The sequence below is a fragment of the Salvia splendens genome, chromosome 22 (genome assembly GCF_004379255.2).
Source record: "Salvia splendens isolate huo1 chromosome 22, SspV2, whole genome shotgun sequence".
NCBI lineage: Eukaryota > Viridiplantae > Streptophyta > Magnoliopsida > Lamiales > Lamiaceae > Salvia > Salvia splendens.
In genome coordinates this window covers 19,364,004-19,381,576 of record NC_056053.1, presented here as the reverse complement: position 1 = coordinate 19,381,576, position 17,573 = coordinate 19,364,004, and the positions used below count along the sequence as shown (strand labels likewise).

At 39.7% G+C, this 17,573-nt stretch overlaps 1 protein-coding gene across 3 annotated transcripts; it reads right to left on the bottom strand.

The window, feature by feature from the left end:
- Positions 1-72: 72 nt before the first annotated feature.
- Positions 73-6,725, bottom strand: LOC121787646 (cell cycle checkpoint protein RAD17-like). Of its 3 annotated transcripts, none has more exons than XM_042186448.1 (12): positions 6,465-6,725; positions 5,194-5,251; positions 4,671-4,750; positions 4,552-4,599; positions 3,502-3,558; positions 3,266-3,368; positions 2,830-3,140; positions 2,396-2,750; positions 1,668-1,793; positions 1,272-1,458; positions 1,142-1,202; positions 73-468 (listed from the first exon to the last, which is right to left on the bottom strand). In XM_042186448.1, the coding sequence occupies exons 1-12, from the start codon at positions 6,669-6,671 to the stop codon at positions 262-264; spliced, it is 1,800 nt and encodes a 599-aa protein (XP_042042382.1). In that variant the 5' UTR covers positions 6,672-6,725; the 3' UTR covers positions 73-261. The 3 variants fall into 3 exon arrangements, with proteins under 3 accessions (XP_042042382.1, XP_042042383.1, XP_042042384.1); XM_042186449.1 differs by having other exon boundaries at positions 1,668-1,787; XM_042186450.1 differs by having other exon boundaries at positions 5,204-5,251; positions 6,465-6,557.
- Between the last annotated feature and the right edge of the window lie 10,848 nt (positions 6,726-17,573).

The following is a 17,573-nucleotide window of genomic DNA, read 5'->3' as shown; positions in this document are numbered from 1 at the left end:
AATAAATATGTAGTCATTCTCACAAACCAAACATGGCAGAAGATGATGAAACCTCCTCAAAACCAAAGCAAATGTATGAACTATTTTGAGACTTTCTCATTCGTTGACAAGATGAATGCAGTTTGAGTTAACAATTCCTCAATATGAAGGTTTTAAGTAATATTTTGACAGAAGATAAGAAACCACCTAAATTAGAACCTGATATATATATACATCATTTACAATTCACAAAAATAGAACGCTGCAGTTAAGCAACAAACGCTACCACTCTTCTATTTCATCATCATCAAGCTCGTCATCTACACCCATACCATCTTCATCAAAGCTAACTTCATCTAGGACTTGATGGTCTGCTGCAACTCTATGTCCAAGCCATTTGAGTGCAGGATTAAATTCAGTTGCTAAAGTAATTCGGCTGTACAAACTTGCACTAGTAGGATCATCTACCCTTCGACTCAGTATTCGACTCTGCAAGTGCATTCACAAGAGAAGAAAACGGTATGAATTAGAAACAAAATATAGAGGGAAGTACATGTCTTTCCTGCACCAGGCCCCTAAACACTACCAACAAGCAACAGATCATTGCAGAATAAAAATAGTTTGATGACACAAGATGTAGATGTGTAGGTATGAGTAAAGGGTACACCATCACAAGACGAAGAGAGATATAGATTGATATTCGGAAAGATACTGAATGGATGGGGAACTAAAATGTTATTACCAAAATAAAGGAATTTTCTTAGCCAAAAGAAGAAGCTGGTTGCAAGATTGTTATTGACTCCAAAAATAAAATAAAAATAAACTATGAGTAAGCCTTGGAATGCTTCTTTTCGTAAGAGATTAACTCATAACAAAAGGACCCATTAGGTACATTTGAAAACCTTATTATGTTATGCGGAAGATGGTTATCTGACTTACTCCATCGGACATCGGTCCCTTGCTAAGTGATTTATATTCCTTTTTGGGATGTCCCAAGATAAGTGAGTCATTTCCTTTTTTAGGCATTCTCTCTCTTACTTTTTCCTCTCTACTTTATTCTCTTTCTTACTTTATTCACTCTCCACTTTACTAACAAAGCCTCATTTTCTTAAATCATGTGCCGAAAAGAAATCTCTCTCTTAGCAAGGGATGGGGGGAGTACCTTATTGTCCTTCAGAGATTGATCAACCTGCCAGAGCACGGGACGGCGAATTGCATGCCACCTGCATAGTCAAAATGCCATTAGCATCTGGTTCACAAGAAACAAAGAACAGATTTCTCAGGGACTATACCGAGAAGATAGGGGACGGGTATTCCCAAATAAAACTCCACGAACAGCAACTGAAGCAGCAGCAGATTGTAAGACATTCTCAGCTTCCCAGGTTTTACTGGATGGGGCGAGAAGCAAGTCGGTGTCGCTTAAGTATGCTCCTACAACCCATGCATCCTCGATTGCTTCCTCATTCACAAAATCTAAAACTGTAATTGCAATTATCAAACAAAATAAAACCACCAATGGTCAATCTCTTACTTTAACTCTCTGGAACACATATTTGATATCACAGTGTAACAGTAGAAAACAATGGGGTAACATGCCTTCTCACAAGATTTAAGACATCATTAAAAATTCAAATGCAAAAGAAGCTACCATATTTAAGAATAAGATAGCATATAACAGTATGGATTACCATTTTCATGGAGAAAATCAGTAACAAGTCGTGCCTGCCCATGTGCTTGATAAAGTACCAGCTCTGGATCATCCATTTTGATCGGACACCTGGAAAATTTTTCCTTTAAAAGAATCACATCTGTATCTACAGAACAATGTAAAAAAAATCAGTATAGCAGTCACAAATTTGTAAATCTCCTTATTCTGCATGAATATAAAATTATGAATGGGAATTTCAAATACACATCTCAAGATGACTGTTGAAGGATTTTCTTTTCAAGAGTTTGGGTCGTTTTACAAAAGAAACAAATTGTTGTGTCCTACTCCCTCCGTCCCACTGTAGTTGAGGGCATTTCTTTTGGAAACAGAAATTAAGAAATGATTGTTTAATGAGTTAAGTGGAGAGAGATAAAGTAGATAAGGGAAGACAATAAAGTAAGAGAGATTAAATGTGTTGCTTTTTTCCCAAAGGAATTGGCTCAACTACAGTGGGACTGGGACAGCAAAAATAGGATCTCAACTACAATGAGACGGAGGAAGTAGTATTTTTGTGTCTTTAGGTAAAGAAGGTGGGTCTAGCTGACAAAATCATGGTGGTGGTCGAACTCCAAAATTAAGTTTGAGCTCACATTTCACAGAAAATCCAGATTTTAATTTCATTCACCACATTTGCATTCAATATATCTCCATCAGTATCTAACACTTTGAAGTGTATATGATACACAAAAGCCCAATGCATGAATATACCTGATGGAACTGTACTTCCAGTTTCTCTCTTGTTGTGCAAAAATTTTCCAAGTGCATGAAATAGTGACAACGTCGCATCTTTCCCAAATGGCAGAAGAACTCTATCATCCAACCTGTTAGTCTCAGTCTGTTTTTCTTCTGGATATGTCGTGACCGAATTCAGAACAGATAAAGTATCAAGGGGATGTGGTTTCAACGAGAAGTACTGCAAAGATGTAATAGCACTTCTTATATCTCCTTCACTGGATTTTGCTATAAAATCAATATATTCATCATTCACTTTGAGCCTTTCCAATCGGCAAATTCTTGTAAGTGCTTTTTTGATGGAATTGGCTGTGATTGGATTAAACGTCACCTGATAGATTGAGTTTGATGCTAAAACATCAGCAAACCCAAGTAGTAGCTCTGGAATATGACAAGGTAAGAAACACAACCTTATAAGCCCCTGCATTTTGAAGAGACGACTGGAGCTCTTCCCAATACCGGCTATGCTGTTCTGCAGATTCAGACCGGCCATAGTCATTGATCAATATGGCTGCTGGAAGGCGGACAGATTGCAGAAGAAGATACAAGCACCTCTGAAGTCTTCCATAAGAGACCTTTCCATTCACCATAGGGAGATCATCAATTAACAGTACAACAGATGCTGGAGATACTCTGGTTAAGGATGAAGAAACTAATCCATATTTTCGTATCCGTTCAACAAAACTTTCAAACTCATCCAACTTTGACATATACTGGATCCCTATATCACATATTCACAAACCAGAGACACGTGAATATAGAAAATACTACAGAAATAAATTGAATAGAACATTATCAAATGACAATTTTGGACATTTGGAGACTGGATAGAGACACTGTGAGTACCTGAATTGGAATTATGCACATGTTCCTGCCAAATCGTGGGGGTAGGTGTTCTCCATTCATACACTTCCATTCCAAGATGACATGCAACAGCATAGATGGTTGCCTACAATATTATGCCATTCAATGGATGGATAATGCAATATTGAAACAACAGAAACATTCTTTTAACAGACAATGTCGATTTTTCACTTTTCACAATGCAAATAATTTTCAGTGCTAAGAACCATAGTGCGTACAGATTTTCCAACTCCAGCTTGACCAGAGATGAGGATCACATTACCGAATGAATTATCCTGCAGATAGTAAGAAACTAAACCTATTACTTTTAAGGTGGCAGAAAAAACAATATAGTTTCAATGGTAACCAATCAAATTATGTCCAATACTGGTTTTTTTTGTAAATAGTTAAAATGAAATGGAAAGAAGTCAATTATTTAGTGCCACTACATTCAGAGAATAAAAAAATACTCTTGCTTAGTTATGCAATAACATGAAAAAAAACAGAAAAAGAAAGGTATAACTATCGTCCAGTGATCCATAAAGAGTTCTCTTGGTTGCTATAGTTTATATCACTTGGGGCATTTTGAAAATATGATACCCTAAATTACCAAGTAACCATATTTAGTACTCCCTCCGTCCCATAGAAATAGGTCATATTTCTTTTTTTCGTCTGTCCCATAGAAATAGTCCATATGCATTTATGGAAATCTTTTTCTCCTTTTTCCTTTATCATTCATGGGCCCCACAATCCACTACACAATTTCAACTACTTTTCCCCCTTCTCTCTTACTTTACCAATTACACATTAAAGCCCGTGCCAACCCCAAATGGCCTATTTCTATGGGACGGAGGGAGTATTCTGTATCTTTATTAACGTGGAAGATGCATTTAGAATTGCATAAATAACTAACATATAGAACATCTTAATTATTCTGGATTCAGGGCTTTGCTATGAACTATTCAATTTATTATGGCAAAGTGGCAATAGCACCCATCAAACTCAAACAGTTACAAAAGTCATTGTAGGACTAAGTCGCCAATCAGATGAGAGATATACCTAGTTTTTATTTGTTAAGACATGGTAACATTAGCCTTTAGGTTACATCAAGTCAAAAACAGCAACTAAGATTATAATTTGACCCAGCGAAAAAAACTAAAAGGTAAATCTTAAAAGTTGAAAGGACTGTAAAATAATAAGCAAGAAACAATGATGACAGAATGGTTGATGCAATTTTTGGTAGTAGGAAAACAAACAAGAAGAGCCAGGCAGGTTTGTTAGAAGAGTACCGCATTGCTTTTCAGTTTCTCCTCAAACCATGATTTAACTTCTTCAACCTGCCAACCACGAACAATACATGACTTAGGTATGGATGAGTTAGGAACAGTAATCACAAAGCGGTTTGTACCTTCTTCTTATGAACGGCCAGATCCCCTAAGCAACTCGGTGTATACTTTTCCACCCACATATCCTTGTTACCGCTGGAATCTGCACAAAAAACCATAGGAACTGAAGATCAGATGGAAATCAATTAAAATTACACATCCCTCAAATGCATGAAGACAAACCAGCCTATTTGGGAGAAGGAAGTGACATGTATTCAATACTTCAAAATAGAACATTTATAGCAACTGCAGATGAATCAAGATTAAGTTCTCTCATACAACAAGCCAATATGAATCTACAGAGTATGGGAAATATTCAGAGTACTCAACAAGCAACACAAAATGAACAATGAAGACCAATTTCTACAGCAGCATGGTCATGAATTCATGATAGCAAACAACATGAGTATATTAGTAATTAAGTCAACTACAAAGAGCCATTAGTCATGTCCAATCCTATACACTTCAGAAAAAATAGGAAAGGAAATCTCAATATAACGAGTGAGAAAATGCAACCAAATGCATAAAATTATAATAATAGCATACCAGATGTTACCTTGAACTGAGGGAACCCTTGATCAAATTCCTCACAAATCTGTTTGACCTGCATTTAAAAATAGCATGAGAAAATGTGTAGGGTTTCAATAAGAAACTGAGAGATTAAGTAATTATTAGAATGAGATCCAGAGTAACTTTTACTAGGTCTAGTCAACCAATGCACTGGTTTTAAGAAATCTTTCTTACTCACTAGAAACAGGATTGGAAACCTTTTACATGATTTTCCCAAAATAGAAGCTTAAACGTGTTTGAATTTTGATGTTTCATAAGAATTTATCATAGTAAATACAAATTCAGCTCACCATTAAGAATAAAAAACTAAATAAAACCTATAAACAGCCTTGATGTCCTTATACATGACTACATGAGATGGGTTGATAAATATTTAAACCTTGACCATTGCTATTTTCTAGACTACTTGACCTTTAATGGTTATTCTGACTATGAAACGATTATTCACACAATCTTCAGCTTTACATCATCTAGTATTCCTAGTTCAACTAACATCATCAAATGATGTATGACTTCAATAATCACAATAAGATGTCATTCTTAAGTAAGATCTAGTTTCCAACAAATTCATCAATTTCCAAAATAACAGGAAAATTAAGAATTATCCATGCAGCTAATCAAGACTCAGAATGAGGCCAGCAATGTTTTCATGCAAAAACTTGACGGCAAACTTCATGCTCCCACAGGCCAGTAAGAGACCCAACAGCTTCAGTGACTACAGCCTCCACTTTAACAGGAAAATCAACTCTAAGGATCAAACATATTCTATGAATTTTATGCTTCCTAATGTAAGTTCTCAGGAATATCTTAAAATGTTCTCGGCTAGTCCGCTATTGCGGTAGACTAGCCGAGAGGATGAAAAACCAACGCCCGAGAGGTCGGGCGCGGACTAACCGGCTAGCCAATCGCTGGCCACCTATTGGGCGGCAAGCGATCGGCTAGCCGATTTTTTTTTAATTTCTATTCCCATTTCATTTATTTTCTTTGTTTTTTTTTCCAATTCATTTCGTTGTCGTTGTTTTGGGTGTATTTTTTCTCGGGAGGGCAAGGGCATTGGCTGGGCTATTGTTTGCCTAGGGCAGTGGCTAGGCTGTGGGAAGGGCATGATTATGTGACGGGAGGAGTCTTTGGCTAGGCTATTGTTAGTCCACTTCTACTGTGGATGCTCTAAGCCAGTAATTTCATTTAGATTGAAATACAACACTCATAGAAAGGTAAATGAAATAGTAACAGATGTCAGACTGTACCTCATCGAAATCAATGGCGCTGGAGTTCAGAAATGGCGATGAGTAAGAGCTGGAGACTGAAAACTTCTTAGCTCTTTTAGGGTTTTTCGGAGGTGGAGCTGAATTCGAGAATCTGACACCAGTTTTAGATGATAAGTGTTTATCTTTAACTTCATCGTCATCGGATGATGAAATTACAATGGTCGAACTCCTTTTCCCCTTCCCCATCGAAGGCCAACTGTAGTTTGGCTCCTCTGTAAAATTTCCAAATTATCAGTAAGATCTTTGGAACCCTAGAAAATGGCAATTATGGGAGGTATCCTGGGTTTTTAAAAGCGCGGGTTTTCTCTGAAGAAAATATAATCAAATAAAATAAATGTACTACATTGGATTTTTTCTTCTTTTGTTCTAGACTACAGATATAATTCAGTGTTTGTACTAGACTTTTTTTTGTTCCGATTTAAGGAGAGACGCATGACCCTCATGCGTCTCCTTTTAATGAGACGCGTGACGATAATGCGTCTTTCATAAAGACGCATGAGGGTCATGCGTCTCTCTTTTTTTTCGTTTTTTTTAACGACGCATGAGGGTCATGCGTCTTAGGTAGAGACGCATCTCCCTCATGCGTCTCTTATTTTTTTAAAATTTTCACGGGCGACGCATGAGCGTCATGCGTCTTAGGGAGAGACGCATGATGCTCATGCGTCGTTAATTCGAATTAAATCAGTCGACCGGGAGGCAGAAGGCTCATTCAAACGCGGCAGAAATAGTCTAAGGCGAATTTGGCGATTTTTCCTTGGCAAATCCGGCGTATCCGACAATTTCTCCTTGTGTTTCGGTAAGTTTCGTCCATTCCTTCAACATTCCTTCCTTATTTGTTGTTAATTTGCATAGTTTGTTTAGATTTCCCCTAATTTTTATAAATTAGGGTTTATAACAAATTGCTCAATTTTGGCCGATTTTTTGTTGTGTAGTTAATTGTAATGGAGTTTAGTGGTTAAATTCATTCTATTTTATAGTTATTGACATGTTTGAGATGCTTGGTGTTGTGATTTTGGTTGTTATTGGAGAATAGAGTATAGGTTGAAATGCATCTTTTAATTTAACCTAATTTAGTAGTTATATGTAAATAAGGCCTTATAAATCAGGAATTGTGTTGAATTGGAGTGAATCATTTGGTTTATGATGTGTTGTTATTTGCCAATGAATTTGAATGTATATGTTATTGTATTGCAATTGTGAGTTTGTAATTGTTGTTTTGTGAATATGTACTTAGATTAGATGGAGACTTCAAGTTCTAGCGGACAATTATTATATGGACCCGAAGACCCGTCCGTGCTAAATATGCAGAAACATCATATTTCAAATAAACTCATGAAAGAGGGCACAACACAAGTATTTAAAGTCCGAATGATAGAAAGTAAGACTTGGGACATCGACATTCATGAGAATGTTAGATACTGGCTTGACGCCTTTGGTTTCAAAGGCGTGATGGATTGTGGGAGGCCCATGAAGGTCGACAACGAGCTGATCACGGCTTTGATTGAGCGTTGGAGGCCGGAGACGCACACTTTCCATCTACCGATCGGTTAGACGACGATCACCTTGGAAGATGTGCAACAGTGCAAGCCATTTGGGGCTTGAGGGCGGATGATCGCGTTTTCACAGGGCGTGACTATCATGTCAACTTTCCAGATTAGACCAGCAAGTGCCGTGATCTGTTGGGATGGATATTAGATACTTCCACAGAGACAAAGCAAGGCGGTTTGCTGATGACCGCGCTGATAAACCAGACAAGGATGCCTCTGGGTGTTGACCTACCTACGTACGTATACATCCAAAGGGCACGTATCCATGCCCTAATTTTATTAGGAGGTCTCATTCTACCAGACACCACGGGGTGTAAGGTTCCATTTATGTGGTTGAATGCGCTTGGGGATCCGGAAGAGGTGAAGACTATTAGTTGGGGAAGTGCGGCATTGGCCTACCTTTATCATTATCTGTGCGAGGCTTCCATGGATAAGAGGAAAGAGTTGGGCGGGCCTATGATCCTTCTGCAGCTATGGGCGTGGGAAAGAATGCCCACATTGAGGCCTTCGTTCATAGGATCAGTTGTGCACGAGCCATATACACCATGTGGCACCAGGTATATATCTAAGTATTTATTTATGCATATTGGGTAATTTTCTTACATCAATTTTATGTATAGGTGGAAAGGAACATCGCAGATAGGAAATGCTCCTAGATACTCGTTTGAGCATTACCGTGACCAAATATCTCTGATTAGACCCAGCCAGATGAATATTATTTTGGTTTAGACTTCATTTATGAACTTATTATGGAATTAATTTGGCATTTGCATTGCTGTTTTGTAGTTTATCTGGACGTCATACGCACATTGCATACTGTCTGACTACTGCAATGAAGTGAATGGATGTTCTTTGTGCGAAACCTACTTAGTATGTTGGGCCTATGTCGAGGCACATGAGCCTGGACGAGTGCGACGACAGTTCAATCGGTATCAGGATATACCTCAGTATGCAGACATGATGCTAAGGAACGCCGATCATTTGGGCAAAAATGATCGGCGTGGTAAAAAGGGCAACAACTGGGCAAACACGCATCAGTTCTACATTGGGGAGTGGGACCTGAGGTACGAAAGGTTCCATGCTGCCGAAGACGACGCACCGATGTCCATGAATATTCCTATGAGCCCGGGGTATATGGCGTGGTATAACAGGATTACCGTGACGTACCTGACTCAGCCAGGGGCACGGTCCACTGCTGGGATGAACGAGTCGGCTGCTTCGGTGAGACTATTTGTAAGTTTGTTATATTAAACTATATGCTTTCATGTGATATAAATTGTTTCGTATTGATATTTGTATCATTTTTTTGTCTAGGTTGAGGGTTTTCAATAGGTTTTCCATTTAACTACGGACGACGAAATGGACCCACGAGTACGCCAGATTCGAGAAATTGTTAGGAATGTCCTCGAATCTACGAACAACGCTGATGTCATGGAGTACCCCGCTTCTGAACATCAGGATGCGGTCATGCCTTATCAACCAGAAGTAGTTCCACAGTGTCGTGGAGTGCCTGGTGTTCGGACTGGGGGACACGGCTACACAAAGCAGTTTAGGATGTCGTAGCCGCATCCCGATTATGTAGCACCAGAGCCGCAGAATCAAGAGCATGACCCACCCCAGTGGTATTCATACCCGGTGCATGAGTCTCAGTCACAGTGGGACCGTCCACTGTATTCTCCAAGCCAGTCTGAGCCCGATTGGAATCGTCGCCCATATTCACAAAGCCAAGACGTGCCGCAATGGAGTCGGTGGAGTGGGGCCCGAGAGTCGGTCGATTCATTCTTCCAGAATTATCAGATCGTGCCTCCTGTACAAGCTGAAGAAGAGGATGATGATGAAGGAGAAGAAGAAAATGACAACATAGAGGAGGAAAATGAGGAAGAAGGCGTTGTTCAGAGCATCCATGTCCAACCTCGACCAGCTGCGGAGGGTTCATCACGCGGCGGTGTTGGGAAGCTCGTGAGCAAAGTGTACAAGAGACTGTCAACGAGGAAGAATAAGGGGATTGAACCGTCTAAATACACTCCGTCGTCGTATAAGTAGCTTTTAATTTAGAGAACTTTTGTTTATTCAAGTAGTGAACTTTTTTCAAGGCAGATGATAATATGAACGAATACAAATGATAATTCAATACTACTTCGGTCCATCTTATTTCAAGCTAAAGAGACATCAAAATAAGAAATTTAAACTATCACAAAAGATTCACCTTGAGGGATAATTTCATTCAAAGTACAAGTAGCAAAGATGGACTCCTTATGCTTTAAAATTGTCACCCGGCCGGGTGATTTATTGGTGCAAAACTCACCCGGTCGGGTGAAATGCCTCTGGACTCCGCCTTCGTAAAATTTGTCACCTGGGCGGGTGGAATTAGTAGGCCAAAAAAACACACCCGACCGGGTGAGTTTTAATAGATGCATGATCCTCATGCGTCTTAGGTAGAGACGCATGAGGATCATGCGTCTTTTATTTTTTTAAAATTTTACGGACGACGCATGAGGATCATGCGTCTTAGGGAGAGACGCATGAGGCTCATGCGTCTCTAACTTGCTAAATGGCCAAGGAGGCAGAATAGGCAGAATTTGCCCGAGAAAGAGAGGGAGGATTTTCACCCGGCCGGGTGATTTATTGGTGCAAAACTCACCCGGTCGGGTGAAATGCCTCTAGACTCCGCCTTTGTTAAATTTTTCACCCGGGCGGGTGGAATTAGTAGGCCAAAAAAACACACCCGTCCGGGTGAGTTTTAATAGACGCATGATCCTCATGCGTCTTAGGTAGAGACGCATGAGGATCATGAGTCTTTTATTTTTTTAAAATTTTACGGTCGACGCATGAGCGTCATGCGTCTTAGGGAGAGACGCATGAGGCTCATGCGTCTCTAACTTGCTAAAATTCGCCAAGGAAACACAGCGACAAATTACAATTTCAAGGAACAATTCATCAGCACAATTCTATAAGAAATTACAATTCATCATAACACATTTGTGACAGATAGAAGAAATTACAATTCATCATAACACATTTCTTCTCATGCTAATTTCTCTTCGTCTCCAGCTCCTACACATAATCAAAACTTGAGAAGAAAAAATACATGAACTGCAAATGTCACCAATTTCTTCGGGGGGGATCCTACATAACACGACCGACTGTGCAATTTCTACGGTCATGCCCCTCTACGCCGCAATTCCTGCACTTGCGGGGAGCTCTCGGTTCATCTTCCTCACGGACATCCATTTGATTAGGAATCCTCCTTGTTTTGCCTCGTCCGCGCTTTCGAGGAAGCAACTGCTCAGGGGTGATACGCAATTTCCATCTAGGTTTTGCCCAATAGTCTTCGTGCCTTGGTGCTTGAAATGAGCTACCATAGTACTGTGCTTCCCATGTAGCTTTGTGGTTGTGTTTATCAATGAGTTCAAACATAGAGTTACCTCTATCTCTGGCAACTGTGCATGCATGTGAACAAGGAACTCTCCACATTTGCCACTTCCCACAACTGCACTTGGACTCCATAAACTCGACGTCTTGTCTGTTATTGCCCTTTGCCTGTCCCTTTTCGACACGTGGACGACTTCGAATTTGGTAATGACCTAATTCTAGGGCAATTACTAAATAGTAATGCAGTTGCCCCTTCGCATCATTCGCAGCAAGTTTGTCCCTCGCCCACGGGGTCAACCGACCTTCGGTATGTTGTATTTCTGTTTTTTTATTTGCCCACCATTCCACTGTTCTCCAAAATGTCAGATCAACCAAAGCTCTAATTGACAATTCTCTTATACCTTTCAGCACGTTGTTGTAGCTCTCTGACATGTTAGTTGAGGGCACCCCCCATCTCAGTTCATCATCGTAACAAATAGACCAGTTTTCTTTTTTGGCTTTGTTGAGCTCGTGTATCGCAACAAGACTTTCCTCCCGTAGTGCCCGTCGCCTTCGCATGTATTTGCGAACTTGAGTTGTGACACCCAATGCCCATATCATGCCTTTCGCTTTAGCTCCCTTACCCTTAAGTTTCGTCAAGATATTCTTCCTCACATGGATCAAACAAAATTTGTGGTGACATATCGGAGGCTTTTTCCATTCATCAGAACGCATAGCCTTAAGGATTCCTTTATGTCTATCCGAAATGATGCACACCTCCCTTTGGTATTTCACCACATGAATTCTGACATGATCAAAAAACCACTCCCAACTGTCGCCAGTTTCTTCATCAACAACAGCATATGCAATAGGCAGACATTTCTTGTTAGCATCAACACCACAAGCAACAAGCAGCTTACCTTTAAATCTTCCTCGAAGGTGAGTCCCGTCTATTGTTAAAACTGGTTGGCACTCCTGGAAAGCATGTATAGCAGGCCCAAGTGCCCAGAACACGTAATAGAAGACTTTAGTACGGCCCTGGCTCAACAACTTGTTATGCCTCCACTCAACGATTGTGCCTGGATTCCTATACTGCAGTTCAAGCATGTAGCTTGGAAAATCCCTAAATGACTCCTCCCATCCACCAAATACAATCTCTAAAGCCCTTCTCCGTGCATACCATGCCTTCTTATAACTGATTACCAAATGAAATTTGTCATGAACAAAATTTCTTACGGCTGCGGCACTGAACTCGACATTTTTTAGCAACTGATGGCGAATACACAAAGCAATCATTGGTGATGAAAAGTTAGCATGTCCTCTATCATTACGATGGCTTTCACAACTATGGCGTCCGCACCACTTCCTAATCTCCCACATATCATCATGGGCCATGTGTGTAACAGAAACTTCCCACCGACATTCATTCGTTTTTTCAGCGTCGGTCTCGCTGTTAATAGTTGTCCCATATTCTGTCCTCCCTGTTGGATATTTGCACAAGGCATGCCACCTTCTTAATTTGCTCTCAACCACCATAAATTGCCGGTGTTGCCTCAGACTCCACATAGTAATAGTAGTCTTCACATGCAGCTTGCTATCAAATTTTGTTCCTGCATTAATCCGATATGGGTGTTCTTCATCCCAGTACATGGTACTGCGTTCATTACCAACTTCAGGTACCTCAGAAGGACCACTAGGCAGTCTGCGAAAATATTTCAACCCAGTGTGAACGTATTCTGGAAGTGGTTGTTCACCTTGCACGACGAGTTTATACACTACCTCCTCATCACTAGAGTCAGAACCGGAATCATCACTTAAAATATCATCAGACGATGATGACGACAATGGTGGATCAAGTTCTCCTCGTACAACATGAACATCAGCATGCTCTTGTACATTCTCTTGAGTATTCAATCCAACATCAGCAGCATCTGCAACATCTGTTTGCTCATTCATACCGCAATCAATGTTCATAGGTTCAAACCTCGTAGATGATCCAACACCATGATCAACAATTGGTGGGATGAAGACATTTCCAACAGACGAATACTCAACAAATAATTCAATATGCCGAGTAGAATTTAGAGCCGCATTGAACATAAAAAACACACTTTCATCACTGTCAACCCCAGTACATACATAACTCGTACCGGTACCCAAGAAACAATGCCTCCAAGATATTTCGATGGAGTGTTGGTTTGAATCTATTCTTATCTTAGCACATATCATTGCAACTAATTCAGGTAATGAAACACATGAATTCAATACGATGGAAGCTCTCGCACGAGGAGGATCATAACAAATGCCGACTTGAGGAAGTTGAAATATTATACCACTCCAATATAAACTCACGAATACTTGCATGATTTCTGCAATAATATATATACAAACCAACAACAATTAAAGACAATTTTTTCAATAAACCCTAATTTAGTAAGTTTAAAATAAATTTATCAAAAACCCTAATAATATGCAAATAAACAACAAATAAGGGAACAATATTGAAAGATTGAAGGAAACATACCGAAATATGAAGGGAATCGCCAAGAAATCGCCAAGGAAATCTCTCCCTCTCTTTCTCGGGCAAATTGTGTCTGTTCTGCGTTGCGGGGTACTGATTTTAGCAAGTTAGCGACGCATGAGCATCATGCGTCTCTCCCTAAGACGCATGACGCTCATGCGTCGTCTATTAACATTTTAAAAAATAAAAGACGCATGAGGGAGATGCGTCTCTCCCTACGACGCATGACCCTCACGCGTCGTTGAAAAAAAACGAAAAAAAAGACGCATGACCCTCATGCGTCTTTATGAAAGACGCATAATCGTCATGCGTCTCATTAATAGGAGACGCATGAGGGTCATGCGTCTCTCTCAAACACGGAATAAAAAAAAAGTTAAGTACAAACACGGAATCTAAGTTCTATTCTAGAACAAAAATAGAAAAAACCCGTACTGCATTCGTTATTTTTAATTATTCCAAAATCCGTTAAAAAATGATATTCTCGTCAAATCTTAGAGCATTCACAGTGGCGGACATCCCACATTCATAATAATAAAAATTCACAAATTTACCAAATTAAACAATTTATGGAATTAAAATTTAGAGACGAATACGGAGAAAATGCAATGATAATTTCATTTTTTTAAAATGAAATTTAAAAAAATTAAAAATCGAGACGTTCATCAGGAACTCGCAATGTCGGACGCCGTCGGAAATCCGCGGAACTCCGGTGTCCGCAAGCGATATCAGCGTCCGCCGGTCGCTCGACTAATGGCGGACGTCCGCGGGACGCCGACGCTGCGGATGATAAAAGATTTTACTGTACTACTCCTATTTAATTTAGTTATACATTTAAATGCCGTGCTGAAATGTTTGTAAGTACGTAAAAACTAAAGAGTAAAATATTTTACAATATAGACATATAGCTCTCATTCGATCATTCCAGTTTTCGAATAAAAAAATAGTAATCGATGATTTGATTTAATTAATGTGAATCAAAAGTTTAAAAAGTTCTTATTTTCATTTAATATTGGTTTTTCCATGTATAAAAACTCTGTTAGTATATTTTTGTATAAACATTCTTGAACATTAAATCGTTTTAATTTTAATATTGTTATACTATAAGACTATGTTTGATAGCTATGTTACATTTAGATAAGAAGAGTAATATGGGTTTATTTGTGCATTTGGTAGCAATGTTACTTATTTGAATAGCGTGTGTTTTATATCCGGCCCGCACAAAGCCCACTGAAAAATCTATGTTTCAACCATATATGTAACCCCCAATTTTGCTATGTTACATATCAGGATACCTAGTTAATTTTAGTAAAATACATTTTTACCCATCAATTTTTCTATCCTTAAACAAAATATAAACGTGCCTCCATATTTCTCCTCTTCTCAAAATCGCTATTGTCTCTCCCCTTTCATTTTCTCAATATGCCTCCCTCCGGACGACGAAATTCGACGATTCCGTTTATGTATCTTTTCCGGTGACTATTTTTGAATCAAAGGTTAAAATTTTTGCAATTATTCTTCAAGATTTATCTGAGCAGAAGTAAAAATCTAAACTTTGGAATTGGGGGGGAAGTAGATCGATGCCGAAATAGAGAGAGACGGACTGCCGACGCGTGCGGCGAAGCGACGGGACCGCAGTGTGACGGAGACGAAGGCCAGAGGCGATGGGTTCTGAGCGAGATGGTAGGCAGCGCGAACCGAGGTGTTACAGCGATGGGTTCCAGCAGCGGCGCAGATCGCCGGAAAAAAAAGAGGGATATTGGGAGAGGGAGACGAGGGAGAAGGGAGAGGGAAGGCGGCGTGGTGGCGCCGTGGAGAATCACCGGTCCGTGAAGAGGAGATTGAGGAAGATGGTGATTTTGGGATATTTGGAAATTGGAGAAGTACAGTAGAGAGAGATTGAGGAAGATGGTGATTTTAGTATATTGGAAATTTGGAGAACTATAGTAGAGAGAGTTGAGGAAGATGGAGATTGTGGAATATTGGGAATTTGGTTAAGTACAGTAGAGAGAGAGAGCCGTAGAAGAGAGATGGAGTAGCAATTATTCTTCAAGGGTACTTTAATTATTAACTTAAATTAGTGAGGTTAATTTTGACCATTATAATTTTATCATTTTTTATAACTTATGTACCAAACACTTAAATAAAATAACTCATAGTTATCTTAAGCTATCAAACACCCAATCAAGATAACTAAACTAATTGAAACTATGATAACTATCTTAAATTTTATCATGTCTAGTCGAAACATGAGATAGCCTAAAATTAATATGGTCATATAGCTGAGTGAAGAGGGAAACGTTTAAATCAATGTTTTAAAAACCGGACCGAACCGGCCGGTTCAACCGGTTCAACCGCAAACCGGTAGGTGGTCTGGTCCGGTTGGCACTATAAAACCAGTGACATGTTCAACCGCCATGAACCGCCGAAACCGGCCGACCGGACCGGTCTAGCCGGGAACCGGAAACCGGTTCAAATGCTTTTCAAAATTATATTCTAAAATTTTGGCCTTGATAGGGGTCGAACTCAAGACTTCCCGGTGAACTTACCAACAATTCTACCACTACACCACAAGGACTTCTTGGTAGTAATATGAACATAAGTTATTTTCATATGTTAAACACGAAATATTTTATCTATATAAACTAATAATTCGTGTTTAATACGTATATATGTATATTAAGAATATGTGATTAATTATATTAAAAGTTTACTACTATTTGATTATATACTAGGAGTATTTACTAAATATATTGATGTAAATCAAATAATGTTAATTTTACTCCAAGATTTCTCCTAATGTTTATTTTAAATTATGTATCAATTAATTATTGAAGTTTAATTAATATATATTAATTGATATATATACATGGGATTTCGTGTTGTACAAAGTTGGTATATTGGAAGATTTGAGTTTTATTTGTTTAGGCAGCAACTATACATGTGGGCCCACTAATTAATTAAAGAATAAAGTAGTTGAGGGTTTTGAGGAAAGGAGGCGTGACTTTTGCTTGAAAAAGGAGGAAACGAAAAATATAAAAGGGGGAGCAACCACTCTTGGCGGAGAAGGAGACGCCACTTTGGAGTAAACATGCCCACCGGTTCCGGTTCCGGCGGTTAACCGCCGGTTCCGGTTCCGAACCGGAACCGTGGACTTTTTCCCGAATCGGAACCGTCGGAATTCGGGTTGTGGTCCGGTTCCGGTTCAAGATATTTCGAACCAGAACCGTGACCGAACCGGCGGTTAACCGGCCGAACCACCGGTTCGGGCGCTAATTTCGAGGCATTTTGATGGGGGAACCGGCGGCAGCTTTTCAGCTGAAAAACCGGCCGGTTCCAGCGGTTAACCGGCGGTTAACCGCCGGTTCAGGGCTTCCGGATGCGGCGCGAGAAACGAGGCGACATGACGCAGCTTTTGCAGACGGTTTCGTTGACTGAACCGGCGGTTCCGGCCCGGGAACCGGCGGTTTTGGCCGGAAAACCGGCGGTTCCGGCGGTTTTCCGCCAAAAACCGCCGGTTTTTGCGAAAATTGAATTTATTTTTTTTTCAAATTTCAAATTCGAAATTCTTCCATTTCCCCCCATTTTTATCTATAAATACCCCCCTCTATCCTCATTTACATTCACCCCACTCTTGTGTTAATAAGAGTTTCTCTCTTCAATCTCCCAATT